This window comes from Hylobates moloch, unplaced genomic scaffold (assembly GCF_009828535.3).
Source record: "Hylobates moloch isolate HMO894 unplaced genomic scaffold, HMol_V3 SCAFFOLD_7, whole genome shotgun sequence".
Lineage (NCBI taxonomy): Eukaryota > Metazoa > Chordata > Mammalia > Primates > Hylobatidae > Hylobates > Hylobates moloch.
This window is the reverse complement of record NW_026652282.1, coordinates 19,018,671-19,039,118: the sequence shown is the minus strand read 5'-3', so window position 1 is coordinate 19,039,118 and position 20,448 is coordinate 19,018,671. Positions and strand designations below refer to the sequence as shown.

General features: G+C 38.3%; 1 protein-coding gene across 1 annotated transcript in view; it reads right to left on the bottom strand.

Moving 5' to 3' along the window:
* PHEX (phosphate regulating endopeptidase X-linked) overlaps positions 1 to 20,448 on the bottom strand; it is a 213,056-nt gene that overhangs the window by 47,264 nt on the left and 145,344 nt on the right. The window contains exons 12-13 of the mRNA XM_032757990.2: positions 18,691 to 18,794; positions 7,779 to 7,837 (exon numbers count right to left, since the gene is read on the bottom strand). Of these exons, the coding sequence (XP_032613881.1) occupies positions 7,779 to 7,837; positions 18,691 to 18,794 (163 nt within the window). The remainder of the gene's footprint in view (positions 1 to 7,778; positions 7,838 to 18,690; positions 18,795 to 20,448) is intronic.

Sequence of the window (20,448 nt, the reverse complement as noted above, 5' to 3'; positions counted from 1 at the left end):
AGTAGTAACCATCCTATAGGGTTGATTAAATGATATTATATATACAATATTAACACATATATGTTATACATAATTTAATATATACTTATATATTACATATTGATATATATTATATAAATATATATTATATGTATAATTTATAACTATAAGTGTATTTTAATATTAGATATTATAATTAATATTTATTATTATATATTTATATATCTAATATTAGATTATAAAATGTACTAGATAACATTATATATTATATATATAGTATCATTTAATCTTCACGAAAACCCTATAGGATGGTTACTACTATTATCTCAATTTTACAGATAATTAAACTAAGGCTTAAAGATGTTAAGTAACTTGCCCAAGGTTGCAAGTTATTAGTGGCCAAGCCAGGATTCAAAATCAAACTGTCATACTTCAGCGCTCACACCCTTAACCACTAAACCACACAAAGTTATATACCCTCCTACCAAACTCAGTTAGCACCTGGGCATGCTCTAATAGCTATATTAGTTACCTCTTGCTGTGTAACAAATCATCCCCAGACATAGTTGCTATCTCCCCATTTCTCTGGGTCAGGAGTTTGGAAACAGCTTATTTGGGTGGTTCTGTATCAGTGTCTCGTGAGGTTGCAGCCAAGATGTCAGCCTGGGCCACAGTCATCTGAAGGCTTGGCTGCACTGGGGATCTACTTCCAAGATGGTGCACTCACATGGTACTCCTAACGGGCAGGGGGCCCCAGTTCCTTCACATGTGGATCTCTCTGTGAGCTCCCTGAATGCCCTCACAACGTGGCGGTTGGCTTCCTCCAGAGTGAACATTATCCAAAAACAAAAGCCACAATGTTTTTTATGGCCCAGCCTCAGAAGTCATAATCTAGAATTTCCATAGCATCCTATTAGTTACAGTGGTAAGCCTTACCCAGTGTGGCAGGGGACTAGACAGGGGCATGAATACCAGGAAGTGAAAATCACTGGGGCCTTGAAAATTGACTTGGAAATCAAGTGAATAAGTGGAAAAAAATTACTAAGAATTGCTCTGAGTGTCAGGATCTCTTTTAGGTAGTGAGAAATTTGGATGAGGTGACCACTTAAGTTTCTTTCTAGCTCTAAAAACAATGGAAGACTATTCCTAAATTCTATATATTAGTCTTATTTTCTCATGTCCCCAAATGGAACATCAAGTGGATTCAAAGATTTAATTTCATTAAATTCCAAGAGAAGCCACAGGTGAGTATTTGCTAACTTAGCTTTTACTTTATGGTTTTAGGTAGAGCCAATGAAGTATGAGAAATTCTCCGAGTTTGAAACACAGTGATTTCCTTAACAGCAAAACAAATCTCTGTTTGATTTCCAGATTAATTCCATAATTCGATGCCAGCATAAGCCCAGCCTCTGGACAAAGGCTTATCTTCTTTGGCAGAATATCTGTGATCAAACTGAGGGAAAAAAATCCCTTGTGTATAACAGCAAAGATAATAAAATCATTGGTTTTAGCCCTTAGGCCATGCTTGTTTTCAAGCCAAGATCTTATCTGTTTAAAATACTTCTTTAATTTGATTTGAGATGTATGAAAATAAAAACTAAATACTTAAATGAGGTGCTTTTCAAATATTCATTGATATTGAATACTTAAAATGAATTTTCTTCTAAAGACCAATCCATGTTAGTAGACATGAAAACCAAATATGAGCTGTTCACTCTTCCCACCACTACCACTACCTGAATAGATCCAAAGAACCATGGAAGGTGAGTCAGAACACTCCTCATTGGCCCACTGGAGCCCACTCTCTCAAAGCACGCTACTCTAGGGGCTGGCAAACTGCAGCCTTGCCACCTGTTTTGTAAATAAAGTTTTACTGGAACACAGCCAGGCTCATTGGTTTATGAACTGTCTATGGCTGCCATGGCAGAATTGAGAAACTGCAACAAAGACAGTACGGCTTGCAAAGCCAAAAATATTACTATCTGGCAATTTACAGAAATAGTTTGCCAATCCCTGGTCTACACCTCTACAGACTTAGCCCGAGGCAACCTATTATTAGCTCCAGATGTCCATGCATACTATACGCTGTTCCAAACATTTTTATGGAGAAAAGGAGCAGTGTTCCTATTTATTTTGAGGTGTCACTTAACATACAGTAAACGCATACATTTTTGTTGTTGTTAAAGACAGGATCTTGCTCTGTCACCCAGGCTGGAGTACAGTGGCATAATCAGAGCTCACTGCAGTCTCAAACCCCTGGGCTCAAGCAATCCTCCCACCTTAGCCTCCAGAGTAGCTGGGACTACAAGCGCATGCCACCACACCTGGCTAATTTTTTGTTGTTTTTTGTAGACACAGGGTCTTGCCATATTGCCCAGGCTAGTCTCGAACTCCTAGGTTAAAGCAATCCTCCCACCCTAGCCTCCCAAAGTGCTGGGATTACAAGCGTGAGCCACCATACCCAGCCAGACACAAATCTTAATGATAGAACACGGTGAGTTTTTACTCTTGTATCACCTGTGTAACCACCTCTGAGATCAAGATAAAGAACGTGTCACATGCCTTCTCTCAGTCAATACCCCCAACAAAGGTAGTCATTATTTTAACTTCCATCATACAGATTTATTTGCCTGTTCCTGAACTTTATACACATGAAACAGGACAGTAATTAGTCTTATACCTGGCTTCTTTTACTCAGCATTTAGTCAGTTGCATGCATACATATTATAATGTGGAACATTATAATATAATAAAATCTCTTTTTTTTTTTTTTAAGACAGAGTCTCACTCTGTCGCCCAGGGTGGAGTGCACTGGCGCAATCTCGGCTCACTGCAACCTCCGCCTTTTGGGTTCAAGTGATTCTCCTGCCTCAGCCTCCCGAGCAGCTGGGATTACAGGCACCTGCCATCACGCCTGGCTCATTTTTATATTTTTAGTAGAGATGAGGTTTCACCATGTTGGCCAGGCTGGTCTTGAACTCCCAACCTCAGGTGATCCACCTGCCTCAGCCTCCCAAAGTGCTGGGATTACAGGCGTGAGCCACCATGCCTGGCCTAAGATCTCCTGAGGGCAAAAGTTTGAAATAATCCCTCCCTGCCGATCTTTATATTTTGCTGTTTGTCCTGTGACACAATGGTTATCGCAGGGACTCCTGGCATGCCAGGTTTAGATATAGAAGCCCTGAGCTTGGCAATGTGCTGGCACTTTACAAATTCACCTCATTAAACCTTCCCCTAAAACCCTATGGGCTAGATAGCCTCAACATGTGGCAGACAGGACAATAGGGGTCTGGAAGGATAAAAACCTCGACTAAGGCCATACAAACTAGGTCTCTGATTCACGTTCTCACCTTGCCCCTCTGAAAAGCAGCGAGATCAGTGTCACAGTTATCACAGAGTTAGGGTTAAGCACCAATCATTTCAGATTTTTGTTTTCCTCTTTAACCACCTTATTCAAATATAATTAAATTTTATGACAGCTACTGAGTATAACTCCTCATACAGCAGATTTAAATCATTATAATTTCACACTACGCTACATGTCTAAACACATTGCTACCCAGCTTGACAAGGGAAGAAAAATAAGAAGTTGTAACCACCCTGTAAAAATCTAAATTGAAAGATGGCCACAAATCATAGGGTTCCACACAAAGGCATGGATTTGAAAAAGAAAAAAAAAACTACAGGTTTTTCTATTTTCTATTCAAGTCTCTATTGCGTGCAGAAGCAGATTTAAGTAGCATAAATCAGAAAATGATAATGGGAACTGAATGAAATTGTCATAAATCACGTTACTAAGTATAGTTACATCTTAGATGTAAAACCCAATTAAACAGATGGCCACATGCTGTCAGAATCAGCCCCTAATCAATAAAGATGTTCATTTTAGAGAATCACCTCAATTTTTCACTTCTTCAGCGAAGCAAAAAGAAGGCAGTTTTAGGGTGGGGGAAGTCCCAGGAAACCCGGCGGGGAAGTGTGTAAGAAGAAACTCCACCTGTCTTAATTTGTAGTCCAGAAAATCAGAAAGGAGAGAGGGGAAAAAAAAAGTCACCCAAAGGATTCCTTGTCATCTTGCCTGGGAATGTAACTTACAGTGAGAGCAAGCAGTGGTCATTAAGAAAACAGAAACAGCTTGAATCTCTTAATTAAAATACTGTTTCAAATTGTTCGCTTTAAAAAACCCCTCTGCCCATGAGCTTTCATGAAACCATTGGGTTACCCTGTAATGGTTTCTTCCTCAGTAAACCTCTGATAGGATTAGCCCTTCCCAGGCAAGAAAAAGGCTGAGCAGGGGTGAATCCTGGAGATGGAACTATTATTAGACACACTTAAGTACCCCAAGGAGCAGTAAGCCTTCAGTGACATTTTAAAGTGAATGCAGAAACGTCGGCTTTTCTTGCATAAGAGCTGATCTCTTACACTCGCTAGACTGGTGAAAATTAAATCTACCAATGCCAAGAGCTGATGAAAATGAGGAACAACAGAAACACTTCTGTACTTTGGAACACCAGCTTTGGAAAACATTTGATGTTATCTGGTAGATAACTTCTTCCTATCAGCCGATAATTCCACTCCTGGGTGTATACCCTCAGACGCTTGTTTCAAGAGACATTCACAAGAATATGCAGAGCAGCACTGTTCATAAGCAAAAACCCGGGTGTGGGGATACATAGGCTGGACAATAGAAGAATAAACAATCCGGGGGTACAGTCATGAAATATTATACGGCAGTGAACATGAAAACAACCTACCACCACGTGCTACACGGACAAATCCTAAAAACATGTTGACTGAAAAATCGCAGTTGTTTAAGATTGCATACAGTAAGATACCATTTTTATTATACTAAGAAACAAGTAAAAATAACATTGTTTAGGGATACCTATATAAATAAAGTTTTATTTTAAAAAAACAAAAATGATAAACCCTCAAATCAGAAGAGTGTTACTTCTGTGGTGAGAGGGAGGGATGGTTCCTGATGGGGTGAGGGCGTCATAGGCACATATTAATTTCGTCATGTTTTCATATATTCTTTATAACTCATATGTGCCAAAATGTTACATATGTTCTTTTGCATGTACCAAATATTAGACAATAAAACGTTCTTAAGTGAATAATCTAAACAATTTCTATTTCCCAATAGAATATCCTAAATGTGATTATAATTAGTAATAAATTATTATAAGTATTAGTTATAATTAATAACTCAAATATCCTAAGTTCCCATATAACATATGCAACTTAGTTCTCAAGTTGGCATTTAGGGCCTTAAGAAAGCAATGGTAGTTTCGCGATAATGAATATTTATACAGTAAGAAGTGTCATTCAAAATATTTAACAACTTACTTAGTTATGTAAATTAATGTATAAATAAAAAAATCCCGCCATCTGCTTGTCTTTCGTCTTTCTGTTCATTTCTCTCTCAGACCAGAGTCGGGCAGAGTCTGCCATTCCTAACAGTGGCCACACGAGGGCGGCTCTAAGAAGATGTGCCAGCTGGTAGTGAGCAGCCACAGCCTTCGGGCTGTTCCCGCTGACCAGAGTCCTGTAGGAACAACGGCCAGTATGGAGGACCCACGGCAGACTGGCCGACTAGCCGGAGGGAAGGCAGGATGCCTCCCTAAGGAGGTGGCCTGGCCTTTGAATAAAGATTTGAAGGAAATGGGAGCATAAACCAGGCAGGTCACTTGGGGAAGTTTTCCAAGAGAAAGCAAACCCCAGGTATAAATGCCCCCAGAGCAGGGCGTGTCAGATGTGCTCTACAAACACGAAGGAGGCCAGTGTGGCTGGAACAGAAGGAGGGAGGAAGAGGGACAGTAGCAGGAGGTACGGGCAGAAAGATAACAGACCTTAAGGCCATTATAAATAATTTGGCTCTTTCTCTCAGTGAGATGGGATGCTGATAAAAGCTTTTGAGCAAAGAAGTGACACGATGTGATTGTAAAACATCTTAAAATCGCTACAATATTATATTTAGAATGGACTGAAGGGGGGTAAGAACAAAAGCAGGGAGGCCAATGAGGAGGCTATTACCATAATCCAGGTGGGAGACAGTAGTGGTATGAACAAGGGTGATAAATTCCATCCCCTGCATTCAACACTGTAGAAATGTGATTAAAACCGTGAGATTAGATGTTATCAACAAGCAAGTGAGCAAAGATGGAGAGAAGAGAACAGAAAAGGTGCAAGGACTGAGCCTTGGGGCATGCCATCATTAAGAGATATGGGAGATGAGGAGAAACCAGCAAGGATTTGAGCAAGAGCGGCCCACTCTCCCCAAGACAAGCCACCACCAACCGGAATTTGGTGTTTGTCATTCTCATGAATGTCTTTACACTTACACTACAAATGGATGTACCTCCAAACCATGTGTAGAATTGTTCTGCATGATTTTCAACTTTATTTATATAGTATCATACTTGATATATTTTTTCAAGTTGTTTTACTTGTGAAATTCATCCATGTTAATATATGTTGCTCATTTTTCACTGCTGTATGGTATTCCTTTGTGTGAATATGCCACATTTGACTCATCTTCCTGCAGAGGAATATGTAGGTTATTTTGCTTTTTCTACTATTATAAATAATACTGTTATGAGCATTTTTGCATGGGCTTCTTTATGCCTTGTGCAAGAGTTCTCTAGGGCAGCTGTTCCCAAACTTTAGCATGCATTATAATCACCTGCAGGTTTTATTACACCAGATTTCTGAGCTCCACATCCAAAGTCTGATCAATAGACCCAAGGTGGGGCCTGGGAATTTGCATTTCTAACAAGATCCCCCATGATGCTATTACTGCAGGTCCAAGGACCGCATTTCAAGAATCACAGCATTAGAGCACATTCCAGGAGCACATATCATGGTCGTAGGTATGCATGCACATCTTCAGCTTTTTGAGATATTGTCAAATTGCCCTGCAAAGTGGATGAGCCAATCTATCTTTCCACCAGCAGTGAGTATGTGTCCTTATTGCCAAGGCTGGATGCTGTCAAACTTTTTATTTGCACCAATCAGATCTTAATAATTTTTTAAGGCCAGGTGCAGTGGCTCACGCCTGTAATCCCAGCACTTTGGAAGGCCGAGGTGGGCAGATCACTTGAGGCCAGGAGTTTGAGACCAGCCTAGCCAACATGGCAAAAACCCATCTCTGCTAAAAATGCAAATTAAAAAATTTAGCTGGGCGTGGTGGTGCACACCTCTACTCCTAGCTACTCAGGAGGCTGAGGCACAAGAATAACTTGAACCCGGGAGGCAGAGGTTGCAGTGAGCCAAGATCGCACCACTGAACTCCAGCCTAGGTGACAGAGGGAGACTCTGTCTTTAAAAAAATAATAAAAATAATAATTTTTAAAAATTTATCCTGGTATTTTTAATTACATATACCTGATGCATGTAAGTAAAAAACTTCAAGACATAACTTCCTAGCATTAATAAGAACATTTCCAAGCTTCTTTCTTACATAGAGATGGTCCGCTCAGATTCTACAATCTGCTCAGTTACCTGCTGTTTTCCCCACCAATCCTAGGAATGAATAAAATGGCATGGACAAAATCAGTAAGGCCATTATGACAGGAAAGTGGAAACTTGCTCCTTTTCATGGCAAACTTCATTATGGTTTAATTTGGCTTACTGTAGCTGATTTTTTTTTCAATCAATGGTGACAGAAAGCTTTAAAAAAACTAGTAAGGTGAAGAGAGTGAGAAAAATTTGGCATATAGGTAGGAGTACAACCTGCCATGGAAAAGTTCTTTCCATTTTATACCAGATTACCAAGGAGACAAGGAACCAGTACTCACGGATCTGGTTGGTGGATGCACTGTAGAAGGCATTGACGGTCGTTGGATTTGTAAACCACCTGTGGAAAAAGAAACAAATACCAGAGAGTAATCATCATTATACAGGCAGGAGGGAAGCAAAGACAAACACAGCGTGGCTGGGTTTATTAGCAGATAACATGGAACAATGGGGATGTTGGACATGAGGGGAAATTATTCCCTCAGTTTAGGGCTACTGTACTGCTCAATGAACAATCTCATCCTAAACTGAACATGGCTCAGTGAAAATATATTAACATGCCCAGTTATTTATTGTTAGTAACTTGTGTTTTTGAAAAAGTTTTAAAGAGAAATTCTAGAATCTAAAGGGCTCTCCCTGCAAATGGAAACACAGCAACTATATATTTGCCAGGCCCTATTCAATGGCTTGAATGGACAACTGTGTTTCTATGCTGCATCGCCTCTGGCCTGTCCATTTAAAAGTTCTGGATTGGTGACAACACAGAGGTCCATTTAAAGAAAGATGAATAAAGTCCAACTATGCTACCCAGAGGGTCTGCCTACTCCAGTGGAAAGTGTACTGCCTCTATCACTAACTAGCTGAATTGTGTGGGAAGAGTCACCTACCTTCCTGGGGTTTGGTTTTAGCTATAAAATTAAGGCATTGCATTAGGACATCTAAAGGATCCCTTCTATCTAAAAGGAGTCTACACCCAAACCTTAAATGCACAATAGGTTACTGGGATCAGCAGTCAGCAAATTTTTTTCTGTAAAGAATGAGATCATAAATATTTTAGGCTTTACAGGCAAAGAGGCAAAATCAAGGATATTACATAGGTACTTAAGAGCAAACTGTCCACAAATTTTATTGATGAAATTCAAAAAATAATAGTAGTAATCAAGTACAATTATTTCTCTTTTTTCTTTCAGAGACAGCATTTCGGCATGTTCGCCAGGCTGGTCTCAAACTCCTGACCTCAAGTGATCCGCCCACTTCAGCCTCCCAAAGTTGTGGGACTACAGGCGTGAGCCACCATGCCCAGCTGAGTACAATTATTTCTAATACAGGCCTATTAATGAGAATAATGGAATTATTTTGGGATGAGATAACATTTTGCTAATTGGGGTTCAAAGTTATGCTTCTCCAATTTGGAGGTTCCTCAAAGAACTAAAAATGGAGCTACCATATGATCCAGCAGCCCCACTGCTGGGTATATACCCAAAGGAAAGAAAATAATCAAAGAGATATCTGCACTCCCATGTTTGTTGCAGCGCTGTTCACAATAGCCAAGGTTTGGAAGCAGCCTAAGTGTCCACCAACAGGTGAACGGATAAAGGAAATGTGGTACATATACACAATGGAGTACTATTCAGCCATAAAAAAGAATGAGATCCTGTCATTTGCAACACATGGATGGAACTGGAGGTCATTATGTTAAGTGAAATAAGCCAGGCACGGAAAGACACACATTGCATGTTCTCACATATTTGTGAGATCTCACGTATTTGTGGGATCTAAAAACCAAAACAATTGAACTCATGGAGATAGACAGTAGAAGGATGGTTACCAGAGGCTGGGAAGGGCGGTAGGGGAATGGGGGAGAAGTGGGGATGGGTAATGGGTACAAAAAATGTACAGTTAGAAAGAATGAATAAGACCTAGTATTTGATAGCACAACAGGGTGACTATAGTCAATAATAATTGTACATTTTAAGATAACTGTAATAATATAAGTGGATAAATGCTTGAGGGGATGGATACTCCCATTTTCCGTGATCTGATGATTATGCATTGCAGGCCTGTATCAAAATATCTCATGTACCCCATAAATATTTACAACTACTACGTACCAACAAAAATTATTTTAATTAAAAAACAAAAACAAAAAACAAAACAAAGTTAGGGCTTCCCCATCATCAAACCAACTGCAAACATTTATCTCTAAAAATTATTCTTAGCTCATGGGCCGTACAAAAACAGGCAGCAGGTGAGATTTAGCCCACAGGCCATAGTGGCCAAACCCTGACTTAGACGGTTGTGAGTTTCAGTGACTGCTTGTTATGATTAAAACCAAGCAATTCATCTTAAGCTAAATTGCTAAAAATAAACTCCTAAGCCCAGCAGTGGCATGCAAATATAGTTCCAGCTACTTGGGAGGCTGAGGCAGGAGGATTGCCTGAGCCCAGAAGTTCAAGTCTCTAAAAAAATTAAAAAGGAAAGAAAAAAAAAAACTTGTATAAATCCCTTTCTAGAATAATTGTATTACTCATTTATGTCTAATAGGATAATTATGTCAGACTAACAAATTAATTTATATCAGGTTAATATGAAACTAATAGGAAACCCAATTGTTGATACTGGTTGGTAAACTCATACCTTCTCCCCAACTACAAAGAAGTCTATGAATATGTCATTCTGTTATCATTATCATTATATTTAGCTAACATTCACTGAGCACTTACTATGTCCTAAGCACCTTCTATTCATCAGTTTTTCCCCATGACAACATAGGAATTATTAGCCCATTTCACAGATGAGGATAATGAGACTTATGAGCATTATGTACTTGTACGAGGCCTGGTCTGTCTGACTTCAAACCAGTTCGCCTAAGCATTATATTATACTGTAGACATTACTGGAAATCAAGAAAGGGCACCTCCTCTCTTTTCAAAACCGAAACTTGGACATATTTCCATAAAATGCATATTCTTTTCCTTCAAATTTGGGGTATTTCAATTAAGCCCTAGTGTTTAACATAAACTTGCTGGTTTGCCTACTTTCCTGAGGAAACAAGTGAAGGGGAAAGCACCTCTATTGACCTAACTTGGCAACCTGTAGTAGGTAAAATTATGGCCAAATCCTAATCCCTGGATCCTATGAACGTGTTACATTACATAGTAAGAAGGACTTTGCAGGTGTAATTAAGCTTAAGGACCTTAAAATAGAGACATTATCCTGGATTATTCAGGTAGGCTCAATCTAATCACAAGCCCTTAAAAGCAGACAACCTTGTTTGGCTGGAATCAGAGAGATGCAACAGAGGAGGAAGTCGGAGAGGAGGAAGGGTGAGAAGGATTTGACACGCTGCTGGCTCTAAGATGTAGGGGCAATGTGCAAGGACTGCATAAAGCCCTCTGAGAACGAAGAGTGGCTTCCAGGCGATAGCCAGCAAGGAAGTAAAGACCTTACCCCTACAGCCAGAAAGAACTGGATTCTGCCAACTACCTGAATCCCCTTGGAAGGGGATTCTTCCCAGAGCCTCCCCATAAGAGCCCAGCCGGCTGACACTCTGATTTCAGCCTTATGAAATCCAAAGCAGAGAAAACAACCAAGCTACCCTAGACTTCTGACCTAGAGAACTGTGAGATAATAAATCTGTGCTGTTTTAAGCTGCTTAGGTTGCAGGAGTTTGTTACAGTAGCAATAGGAAACTGATACACTACCCGAAGAACCCAACATTTGTAGGTCAAGAGGGGAAAATCCAGGTGGGTGCCTTGGCTTCTAAGTAACACTGGACTGAATCATAATATATACAAAAGATAAGGTGTATTCCTAGAGCTTGTCCCTTCTCTTTTTGTTCTTCCCAACTCCCCTCTCTTTAAAGTAACAAACTTTTGAAACATTCAGGTAAGGGCCATGCAGGGAAAATGTTCCTAACTGCTGGTAGACAAAGGTAGACAAAGCAAACCAAACAACCAGTCTCTGAAACTAGACCTTAATGGGGCTTCCGAAGCTTCAACAAGAATAACGAAAACATCTTATTTCAGACACATGATCTTACCATTCCTGACCTCCCAGGGCTCTTATTGACTCTAGGGCATGTATGGAGCCTTGATAATACCCAGAGCTGATATTAAGCAGCTGCACCAGTAGAGCCTACCAGTTGTTGATGCTGTTATTTCTTCTATTTGTTCAGGGCCCATGCCAAACCAGCTGCTAAACATTTTGTATATCTCCCGTATTACATCCAAGTTTATTATATATTTAGTTTTACTATTCTCTAATGTAAGGCTACATGTGCTAGTTTTAATATGTGTTTGCGAACTTTTTTACACTCCTCCCATTAAGAGATGGAATCTAAATTCCTCTCCCCTTGATTATGGGTTAGCCTTAGTGACTCACTTCTAAAGAATAATATGCAGCAGAAATGACAGTGTGACTTCCAAGGCTAGGTAATTAAAGGTGATACAACTTCCCCCGATGCATACAAGCACACCCTCCCTCCCTCCCTTTCTCAGAAAAGCTGCCCTTTGAAGTTTCTCTATCAATCAACATGCTGTAAGGAAACCCAACATACATGAAGAGCCCATATGTAGATGTTCTAGTCAACAGTCAGCATAACCATTAGACATGTGAGAGACGTAGCCTTCCATATGACTCCAGCCCCAGCCACTATCTGACTGTTAACTACATGAAAGACCATAAATGGCCAGGTGCAGTGGCTCATGCCTGTAATCCCAGCACTTTGGGAGGCTGAGGTGGGCAGATCACCTGAAGTCAGGAGTTCGAAACCAGCCTGGCCAACATGATGAAATGCTGTCTGTACTAAAACTACAAAAATTAGCTCAGCGTGGTGGCGGGCACCGGTAATCTCAGCTACTCAGGAGGCTGAGGCAGGAGAATCGCTTGAACCTGGGAGACGGAGGTTGCAGTGAGCTGAGATCACGCCAATGTACTCCAGCCTGGTGACAGAGTGAGACTCTGTGTCAAAAAACAAAACAAACAAAAAAAAAAACAAAAAAAAAACCACCAACAAGAACCATGCAGCTGAGCCTAGTGACCCCCAGAACCATGAGAGAGAAAAATAATGACTGTTGTTTCAATACTCTAAATTTAGGGGAGGTTTGTCACACAGCTATAGATAAATGGAATGCTGAAAAGCTAGCTATCCACAGACTAAGTCCAACCCAATGGGCTGAATCTTCCCAGAAAACTGTTTTGCTTGCCCAACACAATGGCTTAACAAACTATTGAATTGGAATGCCTTTAAGTGGGGTGTGTAATTACTAGTTTTCCACAGTCCCCACTACTCCCTGTTTACACCCATGTAGGTCAACCATTTGTTAACTGACTGGCCCCTGAAGGCATCTGAGTTTGCACAGCTTATCTCCCAACAAGATTTTAAGTTGCTTATGGGCTTTGACTGTTGTCCAAATGGTAAGTGCTAAACAGAAGATCACTAAATCCATTAAAATGAATTTATTGCATGTATACATCCACTTCAATAAACAGAGAATATCATTCAAGTGCTTTAAATTCTTCTTACTATGTCTTTAGGGTGCTTCTGCAGTCTGTGTTTGAGAAAGGATTTGGTGGATAAGGTAGGGAGAGGTCGCATAGAAATTTCAAATCCCAAAATAATGGGAAAGAAATTATACTGGAGAATGAGATACATAAAAGGAATATAATACCAAAATACAAGAATCTGAAGAAAAAGACACTGGTACACCTATTTCTTTGGACCATATAAAATAGATATACATCAGGCTAAAGTTTTACATTTTTCTTATCAACTCTTACAGATAGTCTAGGGAATATGGAATGGAAAAGCCATAGTGTATTTATTGCTTTCTTATTAATATCCTGCAGATTATATCACTCCCATTCCATGCTATAGATAATGCTTTTGCAAACAAAAGTTCTGGGCAGGAACATAATTTATAAAGACATTTAATGTATTTTTACATGTTTTTCAAAAGACAGAGAATTCAGACATGTTTGGTCACAGTAGAATGAGAGTGAGTTAATAGTGAGGCTGGCTTAAAATAATTTCTGTCGAAGAAGGTGATCCTGAGGGAAAGAAATTACTTTCAACTCAAGCCGAGCAGTAAGTAAATCCTCTATTTTTAAGCAAGCTGATGAAGTGACAATTCTGTGAACCAACCCCTAAATATGTACCTTCAGGGATGACCACCCAATTAATTTCATTCTTGCTGACATATCCCATCGCCTTAGAAACTTCTTAATGCACATTAGTGCAGCTAAAATGGATTCCATGAGAATGAAAGATAAAGGGTCTTTATCTCCTATACCCACAAAGAAGCAAAATGTTATTTCAGGGCTTTGTGAAAATATAATCATGATGCTGTTCAAAGTAAACTAGTGTAGAAGAGCTATTCCAGAATGATCCCCACTCGATTAACTCATGAATTTTCAGGCCTGAAAGATGTCAATTCAAGCCAATGAGTATCACGAGGCTAAAATTCTCTACAATGCCTGAAAAGGACCAGCCAGATGTTTCCTTTAAAAAAAAAAACAAAAAAAAGAAAAGGAATTTACTCATATCCCTTTACTATGCAAAGAAGACCTTAAATTTCTAAATGTTATTTCCCTGAAATAGATATATAGTCTGAGGAAACAAGAATTACAAGCACTGCACTGATTTCCATTTCTGGAGAACTTTTCCCAAAAGTTAGCCAATTTAATACCCTTGTGAAAGAGCTATTTGTTTTTCAATGACAGAAAAGAAAACCACACAAATCTCAGTTTTCCTAAGCCCACAAAGCCAGTGTATTTCTAAGGCATGAATAAAATATTAGAAATAGTTAAGACCATTAGAATCTGACAGTTCATCAGTATCCTAGGATGATGTTAAAGATAACACATTTAGGAGTTTTTCAATTACTAATCCAGGCCTTTCTACACACCTAAATGAATAATGACAGTTTGAAATCAAACAATTAGACTGACTGTATTGCCAATATGCAGGAGCCCCTGAGAAGACCCTGAAAATTCACCAAAAAGTTGGTGAAACCCTTCAATTTTCCACAGATTTTTTTTAAAAAAGAGTTGGAACTGATCTGAAGCAAATATTAAAGGGCAAGATTCTATAGATCCGTGACTACCGTATTACATGTAGATGGTCATAGGGATACTGGAAATCATTTGCCGAAGTCGTCAGATTTGAGTATTGGATTTAAGACGCCTAAATCTAAAACTATTGAATAATTTAGATTGGGAATGAAACAGGATAAGTGGACTGAGAAATAACGTGATGAGAGGAAAGAACCAAAGACAGTGGAGCAAATGGCTTTAAACCATTATCTATCATTTTTCAAAGCAGTTCTAAAGCCTTCTGCTGTTTTCCTTTGTGCTTTTGACTGGAGTCAGGGTTAGGTAGGGAAGAGATTCAGCTTTAGGCCTACCTCTTAAAGTCAGTAACCTCCAATGAATTTTTCAGGTGCATATTACAGGAAGGTTTGAAGGGCAGAGAGCAGGGATGGCCGGATGGAAACATAAGAGGGAGAAGTGGTAATCACCACTTAAGCCAAGGGAAAGCACAGGGGCTCAGAGTTTCCAGAAGCCAGGACAGAACAGGGACTTGAAAGGGAGAGGAGCAAAAGACTAAGCAGCATAAAAACAGCCAGTCGAAGAACTAGAAATTCTCTTAGAAATTCTAAGAGAAAGCAATCTGTAAAAGAAGTCAAGAAAGTAATCTCATTTACAATAGCTACAAATAAAATAAAATACCTAGGAATAAACTTAACTGAAGAAGTGAAAGGTCTCTACAAGGAAAACTATAAAAACATTGATGCAAGAAATTGAAGAGGACACAAAAAAGTAGATATTCCATGTTAATGGATTAGAAGAATCAATACTGGGAAAATGCCCATACTACCAAAAGCAATCTACAGATTCACTGTAATCCCCACCAAAATATCAATGACATTCTTCACAGAAATAGAAAAAAATTCCTAAAATTTATATGCAACCACAAAAGATCCAGAATAGCCAATGTTACCCCGAGCAAAAACAACAAAACTGGAGGAATCACATTACTTAACTTCCAATTATACCACAGAGCTATAGTAACCAAAATGGCATGATATTGGCATAAAAACAGACACATAGACACAAAGATCTGAATAGACATTTCTCAAATGAAGACATACAAAAGGCAAACAGGTATATGAAAAGGTGCACAACATCAATGATTATCAGAGAAATGCAAATCAAAAATTACAATGAGATATCATCTTACTCCAGCTAAAATGGCTTTTATTCAAAAGACAGGCAAAAACAAATTCTGGTGAGATTGTTGAGAAAAGAGAACGCTTGTACTCTGTTACTGGGAATGTAAATTAGTGCAACCACTATGGAGAACAGTTTGGAGGTTCCTCAAACAACTAAAAATAGAGCTACCTTACAGTCCAGCAATCCCACTGCTGGGTATATACCTAAAAGTAAGAAAATCAGTACATCGAAGAAACATCTGCACTCCCATGTTTATTGTAGAACTGTTCACAACAGCCAAGATTTGGAAGCAACCTATGTGTTCATCAACAGACAAATGGATAAAGAAAATGTGGTATATATATATATACAATGGAGTACAATTAAGCCATAAAAAAGAATGAAATCCTGTCATTTACAACTACATGGATGAAACTAGAGAATATTAAGTGAAATAAGCCAGCCCCAGAAAGAAAACTTCACATGTTCTCACTTATTTGTGGGAGCTAAAAATGAAAACAATTGAACTCATGGAGATAGAGAGTAGAATGAGCCTGAGAAGGGTACTGGGTTGAGGTAAGTGGGGATGGTTAATGGGTACACAAATATAGTTAGATAGAATGAATAAGATCTACTATTTGATAGCATAACAGGGTGACTACAGTCAACAACTTATTATAGATTTAAAAATAACTAAAACTGTATAATTTGATTGTTTGTAACATAAAGGATAAATGCTTGAGGCTATGGATACCCCATTTACTCTGATGTGATTATTACACATCCTATGCCTGTACTGAAATATCTTATGTACCTCATAAATACGTACACCTACTACGTACCCACCAAATTTTTTTAAAATTTTTGAATGGCCAACTTAGTAGAAAACTAACAAGGAAAACCCAGTCAGAAATTTAAAAGAGAGATCCTGTAACTGAAATAGTAATAGAAGGGCCAAATAAGCACTCCACACATCCCTGGCTGACTGGGAAACTAGGCACACGTGCAGGGAAGACCAGTGAGGGCCTGGTGGAAGGTGAAATTGAAGGTGGACTGAGAACTGGCTATAACTTTGAAGGTGCTCCCAACCCACACACAGAGCAACTGGCAGAGGGTAGAAGCCCTATAGACTCAAGGTGTTTAAGCACAAGCTCTGACCTAATCACTGATTGAGCACTAAGCTATGTAGACACAGGGACAACCATCAGGAAGTGAGGCTAATAACTACAAATAAGAGTTAAAAAACTGAGTGGAGACATCGACAGCTGCATACCACAGAGAAGATCTATTTGGCAGTATAAGTTAGGACAGTTACTTTTGGTTTTTTAAAAAAAAAAGCCTCAGAAAAATAAATCAGAATCCAGAGTTGCTACAACATGCTATCTAAACTGTCATTAGCAACAACAACAAAAAATGTTATGCAAAGGAAAAACTGTAAAAAAAAAAATTAATTTTAATAAAAGGCAGTCAATAGAAACTAACTCTAGTTAGTTTGAGCCCACCTACTAGATTTAGCAAAGACTTGAAAGTGGCTATTATAGATGACTTCGAAGAATTAAAATAAACTTTATTCAAAGAATTAATAGAAAATATGATGACAATGACTTAACAAAGAATCACAACAGAGAAACAGAAACTACAAAAAACAAACAGAAATTCCGGAGTTGTCAGCCATAAAAAGGAATGAAATAATGGCATTCGCAGCAACCTGGATGGAATTGGAGACCATTATCCTATGTAACTTAGGAATGGAAAACCAAACATTTTGTGTTCTTACTCATAAGAGGGAGCTAAGCTATGAGGACACAAAGGCATAAGAATGATACAATGGACTTTGGAGACTTGGGGGGAAAGAGTGGGAAGAGGGTGAGGAATAAAAGACTACACACTGATACAGTATACACGTACACTGCTCGCGTGATGGGTGCACTGAAATCTCAGAAATCACCACTAAAGAACTTATTCATGTAACCAAACCACCATCTGTTCCCCCAAAACCTATTGAAATTAAAAATAAGTTAAAAAATAATAATACAATTAAATTAAAAAAGAAATGCCGGAGTTGAAATCCAGATCAATAGAAATTATCCAGTCTGGAGAACAGAGAGAAAAAAGGCATTGGAGAAGTGGGCCTTAGCAGAACAGAATCCAGTCCCAGGAATCAAAAGCACCAGCAGACAGAACAAAACGTGATCCAAACCTAAGCTGGAGAATTTCTCAGTTGTAAGCCTTTTATTTTCCTGTAAAATGGGGATAACAGTACCTATACCACACAGAATTCATATGAGGATAAAATGAATTAAAAATTGTAAAGCATTTTCTGGTACAACGTAAACAAATAATAATTGTTAGCTGCTACCATCATCATTGTCATCATCACTGACATTTTGCTAAGGGATGAAATCATAGCTGGCGGGCTCTGGGCCTAAAAGTTCCTAAGGAAACTCTCCTATCTGTAGAAAAAACTCCTATAGGCAGCTGAGAGGAAGGCAAATAAATCATAACTGCTATTAGATAAAAACAATATAGCTGTCAGTTCTTTGATAGGCATTACCTCAACAAATATTTTCTAGTTGCTTCTATACATTTACTTTGACATTTCTAATCATAGTTTTTTTAAGTATTTATTCTTTTTTAAGACTTCAAAAGTTACTACACGAATGTAAAAATCCAGAGAAATTATTCCCTCTACATATATTCATAACTAGATCTAGAAATAACTTTAATGTTTGCATCCTAATAAGCCTTCTCTTGATATGTGTTGATGCTAGAAATGGGGGACCTGTAATTAGACTTAAGATCTGAATTACATAATATAAAAAATAAGAGTTGGCAAAACATGACATAGATTTTGCTAAAACAAGTTAACTGGCAAGCCAGCTACTCTGACTTGAGGGGAATTACAAAGTTTAATCTAAAGAGACTCTGCTTCTCACCAATGTATTTATCTATTTAACTTTTTTTTTTTTTAATACTCACTCTGTTTTTGGAACGGCTTTTCTTAGCCAGAAGAAATCAGACTGTGCTAAATACTTGCGAGTTTGTAGGACGTTGCCAAAGTAGTCGGATTCTGAAAACTTGATCTGAATAAAACAAATCACAACATCATTGTTCTAAGTAAAGATAAAAGATGGCTCTAAAAAAATACTTCAGCATAGGAAGGAGCACCTAGCAGAGAAGCTGCAGCAGTCACAGCCTCTCTCAGCTGTTATCAGTTAACCCAGAATTCACAAAGCCATGAAATTTAGTCTCAGTGATTTTCTGTTAATGTAAAAACTTCAAAAATCAATATAGTCATTTCTGGATCACAGGAAAAACACAACTGCAGTCATTTACAATGCGTTCCATTTACCTTCTAATTGAAAAATCTACTTTAACCTTTACAAAACATATTATCTTAGGTTTGAAATTTCTTAGCTCACGAGTCCTTGATCTTTTTTAAAATGTTTACTTTATTTGTCACGTAAGTTTTTTTTAGTAACATGCAGTTTAGTTGGCTGAAAACTCATTTAGCTTATAGACAATGATTTAGTCAAATAATTGGTAGTTGTTCATAAAGGAAAAAAATAAATGTGATTCAGGGACCTATTTTCCACCATAAGCACAATGAAGTCACCAGAATAATTATTAACAGAATTTATCTGTTAACACTCAAAAAGTCTCTGGTCACTAAATATTAACGAAATTACAGAGGCAAATCATAGATTATAGCTTGCATGGGAACACAGAAAGTTGGTAGCAGCTCACAACAATGCTGTCTATTAAGACAGGAAAACAGACATAATTGATTTTTTAGTTCCTTTTCTTGTTTTGGAAGGAGAATGGCAGACAGTTTCCATTCTATAGGCACTCCATCTACAAAACTAGCAATACCGAACCTAGCTATTTATTGTAAATATGATCTGTGGAGCTGTTAATGCAATAGTTTGTAGTGACCTCCAATGCTTGGGTTTTTAAATATATTACTATGGAAATTACGAAAAATACACATTTGAATAAGGAGATAACCAAGGGTAATCAAATTCTTATTAACTGTAATTTTTATAACTTTAATAGTCTTTTAAAAGTAAAAAGTAAAATATGCATGTATATGAAACCCACAGGCATTACATTATAGATATAAATGTATATATGCAATTTGATGGTAATAGGCTCGACAGTCACCTACTTGTTGACCAACGTCTGGCTCACATTTAGCTCCTCCCTAACACAGAGTGGGTACCCATGTCCGTGGAGAAGTTTTTGTTAAGGAGTCATCTTAACAATCTTTCCAGGAGACCAAGCGAAAATATAAAGGAAGGAGTAAAATAACTGAAGGCACAGGGAGAAAGGCAGAAATAAAAGTATCGATTCCTGGCATCCTCTGTGTTCTGCTTGGCCAACAAATTATAAAGCTATGACTTTAAATTGTCCCTCAAACTGCTTACACAGGGAAGAGGGGCTGATAAATTGTGGTATATTCACATAATGGAAGGCAATACAACAGTTTAAATGATTGTTCTGTATGCATGAGCATGAAATAATCTTAAAAATTATGCAGAGTGAATAAGGTAAGTTATATCTATGAGGAAATTTAAACTTTTTAAACATGCAAAACAACACTGTATGCTGTTTATGGACGCGTACCTATATAGGAAAAGCATAAAGAAAGGCATGGGAATAACAATAATAAGACTGAACTCAAGGTAGTGTTTATATGCAGAGATGGAGATAGACGCAGAGGAAGGAGATTAGATC